The sequence below is a fragment of the Diadema antillarum genome, unplaced genomic scaffold (assembly GCF_040938485.1).
Source record: "Diadema antillarum isolate AM-2024a unplaced genomic scaffold, OU_Dant_1.0 seq00000142_RagTag, whole genome shotgun sequence".
NCBI classification, from domain to species: Eukaryota; Metazoa; Echinodermata; class Echinoidea; order Diadematoida; family Diadematidae; genus Diadema; species Diadema antillarum.
In genome coordinates, this window is record NW_027271218.1 from 502,580 (window position 1) to 517,134 (window position 14,555).

At 38.4% G+C, this 14,555-nt stretch overlaps 1 protein-coding gene across 1 annotated transcript in view; it reads right to left on the reverse strand.

The window, feature by feature from the left end:
- Positions 1-428: 428 nt before the first annotated feature.
- The window catches only part of LOC139727681 (uncharacterized), a 35,539-nt gene continuing 21,412 nt past the window's right edge, over positions 429-14,555 (reverse strand). The window contains exons 12-22 of the mRNA XM_071638660.1: positions 14,071-14,135; positions 12,617-12,812; positions 11,789-11,941; positions 9,165-9,230; positions 8,582-8,714; positions 8,246-8,272; positions 7,063-7,208; positions 4,384-4,478; positions 3,644-3,719; positions 2,130-2,241; positions 429-901 (exon numbers count right to left, since the gene is read on the reverse strand). Coding sequence (XP_071494761.1) covers positions 810-901; positions 2,130-2,241; positions 3,644-3,719; positions 4,384-4,478; positions 7,063-7,208; positions 8,246-8,272; positions 8,582-8,714; positions 9,165-9,230; positions 11,789-11,941; positions 12,617-12,812; positions 14,071-14,135 — 1,161 coding nt within the window. The 3' untranslated portion in view covers positions 429-809. The remainder of the gene's footprint in view (positions 902-2,129; positions 2,242-3,643; positions 3,720-4,383; positions 4,479-7,062; positions 7,209-8,245; positions 8,273-8,581; positions 8,715-9,164; positions 9,231-11,788; positions 11,942-12,616; positions 12,813-14,070; positions 14,136-14,555) is intronic.

Here is a 14,555-nt window from a genome sequence, read left to right on the forward strand (position 1 = left end):
GGCACTTGTGAAGCCATGACATCATGGCCACATCTGATTTGCATATGCCAATTGTCACTCAAATAAATTCATATTTATATTTACAGAAGAATGATATGATATTTAAAGATATCATATCCCTCTCATTTTCAGTGCCATTGTAATAAAATTGTAACACTCTTTTTGTTTGACCTACTCTTCTACTGAAGTCAATTTGAACACGACATACATGTATACAAACTGACTATCGTGAATCAACTATAATATATTTCAAATTTTGTATTAAAACATAAAACTATAACAACACTCTTAAGAGCTGAGCTCTCTAGAATTGACAAACATCACACACTTTAAGCAACTCCTTATAAAACATATCTGTTCAATTTCTAACAGTAAAACAAAATTTGATTACCATTTTTAATTGAATTTGTTTTGTACCCATTATTGTATTATTACTAAATGATACAATTTCTGAAGTTCTGAAATGATTTCTTTTTTTCAATGTATAAGTATTTGATGTATTTTTGTATTTTCATTTGTTCCAATATTGAATCTAATCTTCTTATTGGCTGTACAATGTAAAGTTCTCATTGGTTATGTAACAGCGCCATGAGCATCAATTTTGACAGACTTGGGCGCTTTATATGAGACCATTTTTATTATCATTATTATCATTATTGAGAGTCAAATACACCCCTTCTTGCTTAACATTATAAATAATAATTAATCACACATGCTGACTTTGTCGCAACATATAGCTCTAAATTAAGATACTCACAAGACAAAAAAACCCAACATATTTCAGTTTTAATTTGCATCATGTGATGTCATTATTGAAGAATACTGCAGTCTGTCTTGGTTGAATCACCGGCAAAGAAAAACATTGCAAGGAGAATGAAATACACGATCAGCAGCATACAGCCTGCAGGGAATGAAAAGAGAATGCACAACGAGTTTCAATAAAAAAGCTATCCTGACCATATACAAAAAAATTTCAATATTTTTGAGTTAGTCTGCATCAAAGCTGCTGAAAAATGTGACATGAAGGTCTTGAAAGGCACAGTAACATCAATGAGTAGCATACACTATGGAATGAAAGCATATATCGTCGCTGGGGTGACAAGACCTTGTATCTGCAATTTTGGTGAAAGTGACTTTTTTTTATTAATGGTCAGATAGTCATTTAAGTGATGTCCTATCCAAATCCCAACTGTCTTACTCCAAAAATGAAGCCATCATGGCATGTCAAAGGAAAGGCTATCCCATTCACCGCAGTGCTTTGGCCGCCATGTTTTTTGGCTCTCCTCAACATTTGACATTTTGTAGATACGAGGTCTTGTCGCCCCAGCGACGATATGATTCATGCTAGCTCTGGTATAAGATTTCTTTTCGGCAGACACTTGCAATCTATCTGCAGTACATGGCAACCTCCTTACAACGAGCTCATTAACAACAAGGTACCGCTTTTAGAATAGCGAGATGAATTCGGTGGTCCCAATTTTCCATTAATTTATGTAGGTGGTATATTTTTTAATACATTTAAAAAGAAGTATGCGTCAAAACGAGGTATTTCAAATAGTCATCCTGACTGTGAATTTTGCAAAGTCTCAATTTCCATTAACAAGATGACTTCCCCCCCCCCCTCTTTTTTTTAGCCTCATGACCCATGTGTATTAGGTGGTGACTAGTAGGCCTTCACCGCCATCATTTATCATGATCATCATCTTTTCATCATCACTGCTACTATCATTTTGACTTTGAATGTCTTGTAATCCCCGTACAATGTGAAGTCTGACAGACTATGATGGAAATGACCACAACAGAAGCAGGACTTCTCCTACTTCAACTGGTTTACACGTTTGTATTTTCCCTCCAAATATTCGTGGAGGAAAACCATAATTATGTTACAGTATTCATTTAAAAAGGCTTGATGATTGTACATTATATCTCAGGGGCGGATCCAGGAATTCCGTAAAGAGGGGGCGTGTTTACAAAATTAAAGGGGGGCGCACGCACCCATCCCCCATTTTTTTCTTTTTATTTCTTTTGTTTCAACAAAAAATAAAGGGGGGGGGGGGCGTGCGCCGGTTGCGGTCCTCCCTGGATCTGCCCCTGTATCTAATTAGTACACTGAGTAGAGGTAGATTTACCTTGAAAGTAATCGGACTTCTCGTCAACGAAGATGTAGTTGATGATGATGACGCTGATGATTACTGACCACAGGTGGAGGTCGTTGAAGACTAAGTTGAAGTGCAGCTCTGGCTGAGAGAGTTCAACAACAACAACAACAAAATTTAACAAAGACCAACAAAAAGCAGAAACAGCCAGCTAAATCAAATTCCAGCTATCAAACAGATTTGATTAAACTTACAGGAACTTTGCAGAAAATTTGGCTGATAGAGAAAATCAGTTCAATTATTGAGAATAATAGAAGAAGAGAATATGTTTGGAATCATCAAGAGAGTATAATTAGGTAATAACTTCACTGCAGGACACTTGACACTCTACATGCAGATTTAGCTATCAAGCAATATTTTCAAGACGGAGAGGGTACACATTTAGCTCGATTTCTGGAGCAAAACCTGCAACAGTGTACAATGGTGATACTTGAGAGAAGGAAATATTCCTTCGTCTCATACAAAGACTCCAACAAAGTTTAACTGTCTGGAATGGACACATTTTTATTTTGGCATCTGAGGGCCATTTCTGCTGCAACAGGTTTAATTCTAAAAATTGAATAAAATTATCCCCCTAAAACAAATCCAGACATCTGAAGTTCAGAGTTTGATGAAACACATACCATTGCTTCACATCCTTGTGATAAGTACTGGTATATATATATATCTTTTTGTTTTGTTTTGTTTTTGTTTTTTGTTTTTTACTAACCTCCTAACTACAATAAATGCCTTTATAGAAAAGCACTTGCCACTCATCCTAAAAACATGTCAGTTATGTGGTCACACAATTTCCCATATCATTTTTTTCTTTTTCTTTTTTTGTAAGATGTAAAATTTTGAACATGATAATTTTCCCTATACATGGCTCTGTCTATAATTAACCATCTGATATACTGAGGTATTCTTACGAAGCAACTGCATAAAATTTCTGGTGCAGCCTATTGTGACATGCTGATAGTCGGCTGTGAATTCACAAAAATGAAATCAAGCTAGTGGCACCACCACAACGTAAGTAAAATCTGAACTACTTTGTTAAAAACTGATGGAAAAAGAGGAGTTCTTTAAAGGTGAGGTCGTTGACAGCGACGACTTTAAAGGGCTGGTCAAGTATCAGTTGGGATGAGAATTGAGCTTTTAACTCTTTGCAAAATACTGAGAAACCACTTACAAAATGTTACAGAGCATATCATTTTAAGAGGAATTTAAAGTCTACATAATGAAAATCGGTTTTGAAATGTCTGAGATATCAAAAAACAGAGTAAAACAAAGATATTTCAATAAAAGGTGGGACCCACATTTTATTGGTATCGCTTGTTTTGGATAACTCAGCCATTTCAAAATCAATTTTCATCAAATAAATGTTAAATTCCTCTTGGAATTACATGTCTATCATATTTCATAAGAGGCTTTCTATTATCTCACCATGAAAAGTCAGAAACCTGAAGCCGGTCTCAACCAAAACTACACCATTCCTTTAAACTTACCACGATAGCGTCGACTACGACTAGGACTGGTATTTGCAGGAGGCAAACCTGGACGGCAACAGAACATCCTATCTCAAGGCTGAGATGTGACCATTGGGACCATTGGAGTTATCCAAAGGGCAGACGAAGAGGGGAGATAGATTTAAAAAAAATCAAAAATGGAAAGTCAAATAGATAATACCATAACATATATAAATGTATATATATTCATAAGAAATAGCAAATATCTAGTCAAAATACATAACGTTGCAATGTGATTCATACAAAATATGGAGGGAAAAGAAAAAACAAGGCAGCACAAAGAAAGATGACTTTTAGAGGGGAAAGGTCAGACCATGTTCTGTGTCTTGTGTGTGGCCTAGAGGCTCCACTTCTTTTATATGTATTTTATTCAAATGTGATATGGAAGTGTATTATTGAAAAATTTAGAAGTACATGTAAGTGATTTTCGTTGGTAACATGCTTTTGTGTATTCCATTATTGTACACAATTTCATAAATTATCTCAGCAATCATTTCACAATTTTTTTGAGTGGTATTGTGAGATGTGCAATATAATCAGTGAATCAGTGAAGAGTCAGATTTTGGTTAGATGTTTGAACTTTAAACACATAGTACAATATGTTGTAGCAGGATATAAGATGTAAAAATTGTTTTTAATGCTTTATGTGTAAGATTTGGGGTGAAATGAATTCCCTGCTCGAGAATAAATCAAACTTGAGTGAATTGAATTGAATTCCTTACCTGAGGTTGATGTTGTTCTTGAGGGCAAACTGGATGCCATTAATGATCTCAGGTAGATCTGGAACTACCGCCAGGACACTGACACCCATGAAAACCTGGGGGTGGGATGGAAGAGAAAGGAACAGCATCTGGTATTAACCATCAACCATTACTCCTACAGTTCTGGAAGAATTTGCGGCAGAATTATCACATTGCCAGCATTAAATTGACACCTCTAAATTTCACTGCATATCACACAGTATGCAGAAATATCAGGTTAATTGTTTTATTTCATTAAATCTGCTAATTCAGAAAGAAATTTTGCAAAAAGTTGCCAATTTAAGCAATAAAGATGGACTACAAACTTCCAAAATATATTACAAATTTAAGAACCAGTCATACATTTAGCAAATCAAGAGACCTTATACAATGTCTACAACAAAAATACGCAATAAAAAGAACAATAGGATACAATTAATGAAACACATACACTACTTTATGCAAGACTGACAATGATTCACCAAAAAAATTGCATATGTGACCCGCTACAACAAAATGGTCCTAAAGTCACGCACGGTCGAAGCCGTGAAAATCGAGTTTGAAGTCAGAGCATCAAAATTGGTAAAAACTTACGATTTTCTGAATTTGACATATTATTGGAGTCTGACATGTCTTCTATCATCTGTCAAAATTTTGAAGCAAAATGATGAAAGGAAAGACCAAAAAATAGCGTTTTTCTGGGCTATGTTTTTTGGCGTTTCAACGAAGCAGAAACTGGTTCGAACATTTGGATTGAGCGCCACACATAGGCTCCACCCCTAACAACGACCAGAGTGTCCTCATTGGTCAGTTTGCTGCTTGCCGCGAAGCGTGAAGCTCGCACACTGCCCAGTCGACTGGAGCGTGCTGGCGGGGTGTGCTATGCCCAGCCGCTTCTTCTGGCATTCTGGTCACCGATTGGTCGGTGAGGAGACCGCCGACGTTGTGTTTGAATGAGCATTTCGGGGGTTGCTAGGGCTTACCTTCTATTGTCCGGAGGTGAATACTGACTTGCGTGTCCCTTGATCGTGATTGCGTCGCAAGGAGAACTTTTAGGGCACTTTTCTCGAAACAGTGATTTCCTAGATGTCTCGACATGCTCTCTTTTAAACATCGATATCTCCGCAGCCGTTTATCTTTATAAGATGTGTTATATATCAATTTAAAGCAGAAAGATTAGGGAATTGTGTCATGTAATTTTCAAATAATCGACCTCGCCCTACTTTAGGATCATTTTGTTGTAGCGGGTCACATATAGTTAGCAAATCAAGAGACCTTACAAGTTCTTCAACAAAAACAATTAAAAGGACAACAAACGAGGATAAATTAAATAAAAAACTTTCACTATACCTTATGAAATTTGACACCGATTCATTAAAAACTCACAAGAAAATGATACAGCATAAAACTAAAACAATATGTGACCGTGCATCTCAAAACAAACACAAAGTCGCACTCCTTGATTTTACATGGGGACTCAAAAAAGGTGAAATGGGTCAACCCAGTCAATCTTGAGTTTTTCATGTTTTCTGAAAGAGCTTTCCTCCTTCTACATTATTCTTTAGTTTGGGAACATAACCTGAATGGGAAAGTGTGTTTTCACCAGTTTTTCTACAACCATTTTTGGTGGGGAGAGTAGAATGATCAGGTATGTTTCAGTCTCAGAGGCCCCTTTTCATTTCTTGAAATCCTTTGCACACTCTTCATTTCAAAGTCTAATAACTTGTAAAAGGATAATGGTACCATTGAAAGTTAACAGTAATCATGGACAGAATGTGTTGATAGAACATGCTCAATTTTAGCTTAATCTGATAATCCCTTCATTGTTGTTGCTCCCATGGTTTACATCCTGTTTTTTGTTCCATTCAACACACAGCGAAGACAGCTTGGTGAAAATTAAGCGCTTGAATAGACCCTGTACTTGAGAGCCTCTTTTCTCAGTTCACACTTTTCCAGAGTGTGTGCTTTCTTTCCATAATCTAGATAGGTTAGGAGAGTCCATTTGAATTGAGTACTACACCATTTTAAAGCTTAGAGTCTGCTCTTTCAGAATCTGCCCTTAACAAAAAATTCATATCTGGCAACTTTTTGTTTGTTTTGTGGTGCAGGGTCACATATGATGTCCAGGACGTTAAAGGTTTAAGGAGTAAGGGAAGGCTAACAAAAATGATTAACAATAACCAGTCAATTTGGGGGTTTGCAAAAATGAGCATAAGCACAGGTGATCACAACAAGGGCACTTGAGAAATTTTCTTTCATGATTGGTTGATGTGTAAAAAGTCAAATCAGGTCATTTTGCTAACTGTCAACTATTCACATACTGTAAAACATGATATATTTGCGGCATGATTTTTTTTTGCGAATTGGAGGCGACAGCCTCTTTTGTGGCATGAAATTATCACTCATTGCCACTGGCATGCAATGCATACAGTGTAGACAAGAACTTTGGCGTGCATTTTTTTTTCGCGAATCTTGGCGCTCAAGAAATTCGTAAATTGAAATGCACGCGAACATTCCTTGTTTTACGGTATCAGAAAATACTTCTAAAACTACTGCCTAACATCTGAATATTGATCAATGTGATTTGATACTGTCAAAACAATTTCCACATTAAAGGTGGTACTTCTTTTTTCCTCCGAAGAAATCGCGCCACCGTCTCACCGGTTTGATGACCGTTGAGGTGGCCAGGACCTGGTCAAGATTCTTTACAACAACCTCTGCACTCAGTGACATCAACACGACGGCCAATAGGAGAATGATGGTGCTCTTGAGTCGCCCCCAGTGGACCTCTGGCTTGCTATGTCTGTCTTCTTGGGGGAGAATGCATAGAAACAGACATATATTTATGGGGTCTAGGGCAATTACCCCCTGGGCAATTACCCCAGACCCTTTCCCTGACCCTAACCCTAATCCTGAACCTAAACCTAGCCCTAATCCAAATTCTATCCCTAAACCTAACCTTAAACCTAATCTTTACTCTAACCATATTTAATACTAACCAGCATTCAGCTAGGGGGTAATTGCCCTCGGGGGTAACTGCCCTGATACACCATTTATGACCAACAGACCCGATACACCATTTATGACCAACAGACCCGATACACCATTTACGACCAACAGACCGTTTCTGTGATGTACTTTTTATGCTGAATATTTCACAAAGTTTAAATTTTCATGAATTTCAGTAGTCAGGTGCTACTAGCCAATTTACATGCATGCAAAGATATAAAATCTAATCCCGACATTAATGTGACATGTACACAGACATTTCTCTGTTCCGTACGTTCTCCACAATCATGAATTCAATCACTCACAAAAATTGTCAAGAAGTTCTAATTAGTGAAAAAATTGAATAATATAACTATTAATATATGGTGTATTTGGTATGAAAATTCATGGATGTTCCTTTTCCGCCTTCAAAGAGAGCTAACACACAAAATGCTCCAGTGAGAATGCAAATTGGCAAATAAAGCACAGTACAGGTTAAGATTATCACAATCTGACTTCATTGCACTTTCGTCATGATACGTCACACGTATGCTGCACATGCTTCTATTTTCATGAACAGATACAGGTATCTTCTCGAATGGCAGTTAATTAGATATTTTTGCAGATTCTTCATTTTGCATTCTTAGGGTTTCTCATCATGATAATTACCAAAAAGCAAAATAATGCAAACATTCAGAAGAAAGTCTGACTTCACAAACAAGCCATTTTGTTAAAGCATCACTTGAAATATCAAAGATCGAAGCTCTTACGTGTAGAATCAGAAAAAAAAAGACCTAGTATTCAAGGATAAGAGAAGGGGTTCTTCAGAGCAGGGCATAGGGGCTCAAACAGTCACTTGATATTGCAACGCCACTGTGTTGGCCTAGGATATAATGCGTTTGGGGTAAATTTTTGCTTTCGCTTTTTGGTAATATGTTTCACAAGCAAGAGCCTATTCACCAAATTTGCTAAAATTAGACCATCTCAAAAAATGTCAGTGTATACATGTACACTACCACTGCCCTGTGTCATGAGGAAAGAGGGGTGAGTCTACCGCCTCACATCTCCCTGTGGTCCCTGTGTGCTCACAAAACAAATGTACACAGCATATACATACTCCTCACTCTGGCACCCACTCATTATAAGCTCTTTGGTCCTGGTAGAGTAGCCTTACCATGGTGCACCTGACCACTGGATTCTTGGATGAGATGAGTGTGGGTCTTGAGAGAGAAGATGAGACCAATGACATAGGCCAGGAAGAGGAGGGACACACAGACGTAGACCAACGGGCGGAGTCGGTGGTAGAGGAAGTTGGAGTCATCGCCCTGGCAACGGGAGAATGGAGAATGGAGTGGTGAATTATTCTACAACTTGTAATAATGCCTTTAATAGAACTAATGCTACAAACAATATGATAATAAAAGCAGGAGCAGAAGTAGCAAGAGTAGAAATAGACTTTTTCTTGATCAAATAAATAATGGTGATAACAGTAATCGTAGTAACAGATGGAGTGGTAGAAACAATGACAGAAATAACAATTAAAATGTAATGCTGGTAATAAGAATTATAATAACAACAGGTACATCAAAAGGATGATGGGAAGAAATATTCTGCAAGTAGCTGCATGATGATTTTGTGTATCATAATGTACAGATCAATCACAAGATTACGAAGTGATGCAATTTGACATGTTTGAACTATATTTTGACAATACCCATGTTTGTGATATTCATGCAAAGAAAAAGGCAAAACATGCATCAAGGAGTTATGCTTACAAGTTTGTAGACATAGGCACATCCGATGCATTCCAAGGTGCTTGTGTTGGTGCTGTTCAGACATTGCTGAAAGGACAAGAATTATACAAATGATGTAAACTTTGTGCATGTATCTGATCTTAGAGGTTGTACAAGTGTTTAGAAAGACTACACCATGTCCAAAGTCCCTATGAGATGGATTTATTCAAAACATCTCATGATATATTCACTATTTAAAAAGAAGATTCTTTCACGCAGTTTTTCTCTTTCTTGCTTGGCAGATTCAAGTAGACCTTCCTTATAATTAAAGGAGAAGTCCGGACGATTATCAGCTGTTTCCCATGTAAAGAACAATATTTCATGAACCCATTACCTTTTTCCCGATGAGAAAAGACCATCAGATACATTTACTATGATTTTTTAAAAAAATAAGGTAATTCTTCGTGTTCGAGTCCGTCGCGAGCAGCCCTTCGTACTATCTGTCCCAGGATGCATTGCGCGTGAAGTATCAGGCTCAGTTTCCTCAGCTGAGAGCACCGCGAGCGCAGCCCAGATACGCATCGATCTCCCATTGCACTGCTGAGTGCGGCGCGGTATCTGCATGCCTGCCAAGGGCTGCCTAGTTGGCGCTACCGCAGGAGTCCGTACACCATTTAGGAGTAATGTTGCCAAACACTGTATTCCTTTATTCAAATCATCTTAAATATATATATATTTAAAATCCGTCAAAGATTAATGTAAAATAGTCGCAATCTTATGACATTTTCATTTTATTGAAATGTTATATGTATTGTAATATTGCCGTACTTATTTGTGTCCATCCCATCATTTACATGTACATTCATCGGCTATGCCATCAGAGTGATCAGGCATACATTTACAGAAGTACGTCTGCTGCTGCCAAATGCTATCACAATCCGCAATCGTTTCGACTTCTGAGTGTGAACAATCTGAGTTCAGGCTGTCAATTTTAGAATGAGTGCCTCTCTTGTTGTCCGAGACTGTTGAGTATGTCTGACGGTGGTTAATTACGACCGTATAACTTTGAACAGCGGAAGAAACGTCAGCGCCAGGCTGCCAGCTTCATCACAGTACCGCCACCGGTGGGGAGTATGATGAGGCTGCATCGAGTAGTTTTTGTAAGTTTTGACGTCAAACTAGTCAATTCTAATATTGGAGAGCCATCTGGCGCACCTTTCCCGCTCATTTTCTGGGTTCGGAATGGCAAAGAAACTCTTCTTCTGGCCAAACGCTCGACACATTGGCATTTTCGCGTGCGAAGTGAAGCAATGACATAGATCATGCTGCATGCATCCGCGGATCTGCTGCATGGCCGGAACCAACGCGGTACGCTACCGCTTGCTCGACCCGTATCGCCGATGCTCATGCAGGGCTCCCCGAGCCAGCTGACGCTCCAAACACAGAGCAATGTGGGGCTAATACGTTACGCCGTCACGTGATCTTTCTAGCCGGCGTACAGAAAGTGAACAGTTACGATTCAAAATTAGTGATGCTAAAAAATCGATTGTGACGAGTTTTTTAATGAAACTTAGTCATCTTGGTCCTTGATTTATGTAGGTTATGGTGAAATTTAATCAAAATCGTCCGGACTTCTCCTTTAATCATTTTGATGGTGAGTGTTTTGTTAATATACATTTGTATGTTCATAGAATTCCAACAATGCACAATATTCCATCTTCAGCATTTGAAAAGAACAGCTATGCTCATACTACTAACACTCTCTTCTATCAGTTGTTTCATCTATAATGACCAGGGCATTTCATGAAGCATTTTGTCAAATAATTTTTCTGACAAACGGTTATAAGCTACTGAAATCCTTGCATCTGACTGGCAGAGAGCAAATCTATCCGACAAGTTTGCCGGACGAAACGCTTCATGAAATGCCCCCAGGTCCCCATTGAGCCATAAGTTTGCCTCAAATTCCCTGAAAAATGATTCCTACCAAACCTCATTATTTCTAAACCCTTACTATATTTTCTTTGTAGATTGGAACAGATTGACTTAACTTATTAACCCGTCGAGGACGGTTTGATTTTTCTAAACCCTTACTATAATTTCTTTGCAGATTGGAACAGATTGACTTAACTTATTAACCCATTGAGGATGGTTTGATTTTGCTACAACACGCATTTCCCATAGACACTTGCCCGAGTATACTCAGGACCCGTCATCAACGAGTTAATATCCATTGTGTCACCATGGCCTTCTGTTAGACTGAGTGGGCTGGCTAATTTTACAACTAGGGTAAGTTTGGATGGATCAACAACTGCTTGCGAAAAATCTCGGCATATAAACCCGCTGAGGATGTGTCCTAAGCATACTCTGGCAGGTGTCTATGGGAAATGCTGCATATGCGTGCTGTAGGAGAATCACACTGTCCTCAACTGGTAGTCAGCCAATTGCTTCAGCACACAAAGGGCTGAATGTAGCTTTAACTTTACAAAAAAATATTTCCCTTTTAAAGAGAAAAAAAAGAAGATAGTAATGATTTAAAATATAAGTCAAGCAATCAGCAAACGGCACGAAGGGAAATGTAAAGGATTGTAAGGGCACTCTTTAGTCAACGTTGACAATTATGGCAAGCAGAGTCTCCCAAGAGGGGCAACGGTCATGTTCACACTCACAGAGCACTCAAACCCGCCCAGGGTGATGGTGAAGATGGTAGGTGTGAACGTGCCAGCCACTGAGATGAAGAGGAGGGTTGAGGTGACCGACATGGACCGGACGTTGAATGTCTGCTCCTTGTGCTTCAGTCCTCCAACCATCATACATATCCCCTGTCGGAAAAGAAACGGCGGTTGACACATTTTTTGCAAGTTTTCTTCTCTGCTGTTTACATTTGGTACATTACAGCGCACTCCCACTATAATGAACATGATTATAACAAAAGTTTCTGTTACAACTGAGTAAAAAATTCAGGTCTTAAAATCATTATTTATACATTTTTACATACTGAATTTGTTTGGTCATAAAATGTTGATATGATGAAAGAAAACTGCTGGTCCCAAAGAATTTGTTAAAATGGGAGTTATCTGTTCATTATAAAACTGCTAAAAGAAAATTGAAGAATTTTTACACTGCACATTTCCATTACTCCAAAAATTCGCAAATTTAGCTCCGACAAAAAGTTTCTTGAAGAACTGCGCACGCTCAGTTAACTCATTCAGCGCAGAAAAAGAGAGGGAGTGGATGTGGAAATCACTCAAGAAGCTTCATGATATTTTGGTGTGTGAATTCTCATTACAAAACACCTTGCAGAGTCTTGTTCAAAGTTAGAAACTTTGTGCTCTGACTTGCAAATTTCAGAGCAAAGTTTTCAGTGGAATTTGATAAAGATGCTTGGCAACCTCCACCCTAACTTTGAACGAGAGTGCCCCTTACGTCACACTCTTAGGTAGTGGAAGAAAATGAATGAATGAAATGGAATGGAATAAGATCTTCCGGTAACTCACAGGAATGAAGAGCATGGTGACGAGGAGTGTGCCAGTCAGGGCCGACTTGACGATCTCTGAGTAGCAAACAGCACCCTCACCCCTGCCCTGTCCCTGCTGCTTGAGGAGGGAGGAGATGTAGAGGATGATCTCCACGATGGAGCCAAAGGTCGCGTTGAGGACCGCGCCCACCACATGATTGCTCTGAGCCGAGATGCTGGAAAAACAAAAAGGAAAGCCTCTGAAAATTGCACGTTTTGCTCAAACTCTCCATGTAAGATTCCCTTGATCAATCTCTATAAAAATGTACATCAGAAGAAAACCCCTGAGCTCTGAACCCCATACTGTAAAAGTGGAAATTTTTGCAGTGTTGAAATTTTCTCACATTTCGCGCCACCAGAAACTAGTGCAAAAATAAAAGCATGCAAATATTTTTGCTTGCTATTTATGTTCCGGTATTTGATGTCTTCATTCCGCGGAATTAAAAGCGCTCAAAACTCATCTTACCCGGCCCAGTGTGAAGAATTAGTTGGGCCAAAAGTTCCACTTTTACAGAGTCCACCAACTGCTGGTTACCAGGTTTCAGTACCAAGACTATCACCACAGGTCACCTCAAATTTTTTGGTCAACTGACATCATCCATTGATGTATTCCTTCTGGTGACTAGCAGGAAAGTTGTACAAATAACTACCAATGAATAGGTGGAACGCATTCCCATCAATCCCGATCTTACTACAAGGCTTTCCCTGCATGTTTGTCGCAAATGGTACATATGCGCGATGTCTGTGTAGCTTTCACATATTGCCAAGTTAACCCTTTGCGTGATTTGAGTGCCAACTGTGACAAAAATATCAAACAAACAAACAAACAAACAATAGCATTGTACACACTTGTCTGAAGTCCTTGGTACAGAAGGGATTGCTGGATTCATCTCATGCTCACGCACCAATATCACAAATATGACTGAATTCATGAACTTTTAACTAGAGACTACTATTACTGAAACTTTCCTCTTCATCAATCATATATTAAAGGGATGGTACAGTATTGGTGGAGATGAGAATTAAGCTTTTAACTTTTTGCAAAAGAAAACACTTATGAAATAGTACAGAACATAAAGAGGAATTCAAAGTTTATTATTTGATGAAAATCGGGTTTGGAATGACCGAAACGTCCAGAAACAGAGTAAAACAAAGCCATCGTAATAAAAGGTGGGTCCCGCACTTTATTAGAATCACTCCGCTTTGGATATCTCAGCCATATCAAAACCAATTTTCATCAAATAAACATTGAATTCTTCATGGAATTACATGTTCTTTCATATTTCATAAGAGGTTTCTCATTATCTCATCAAAAAATGTTAGGAATCTGAAGGTTTCAACCAAGTCCCAAATATACTTGAGAAGGTGTCTAAGGAAAATGCATAGTAATGCGAAATAAGCTCGTCCTCAACGGGTTAAGATGACCTGACTCACCTGGATATTGCCATCCCGATGTAGTGAGCCAGCGGAATAATAGCTAACAGTCCCATGATGAATCTCTGGTGCAAACAAGCGTAGGTGGCAGCATAATGCCATTGCAGGCAGACACAAAAAATTATCAGTGACAAGTGGTGAAAAATAAATCATCAAGCATGCAGGAAAGAATGTTAGAAGGCATGCAGAAGAAATGTTTAACAGCCTGAAAGGAATGAAAATTCATCATTCTTCCACACTGCATTTATCATTATCATCAAAATTGATGTGAAAACTATAAAACACAAAAAAATAAGAGAAGGCTCCAGAGATTTCATTTGTCCATTTGGAAAAGGAATGTTATAATCATGGTACAAAAACAAAACAAAACAAAAACAAAAACCACTAATAAAGACCACATCACCATATAAATTTTTTGTTGAACAAATACCATTGTAAACCTATTCTGGAAATATCTCTTAACAACTATGAGCATTCTAGCTCAG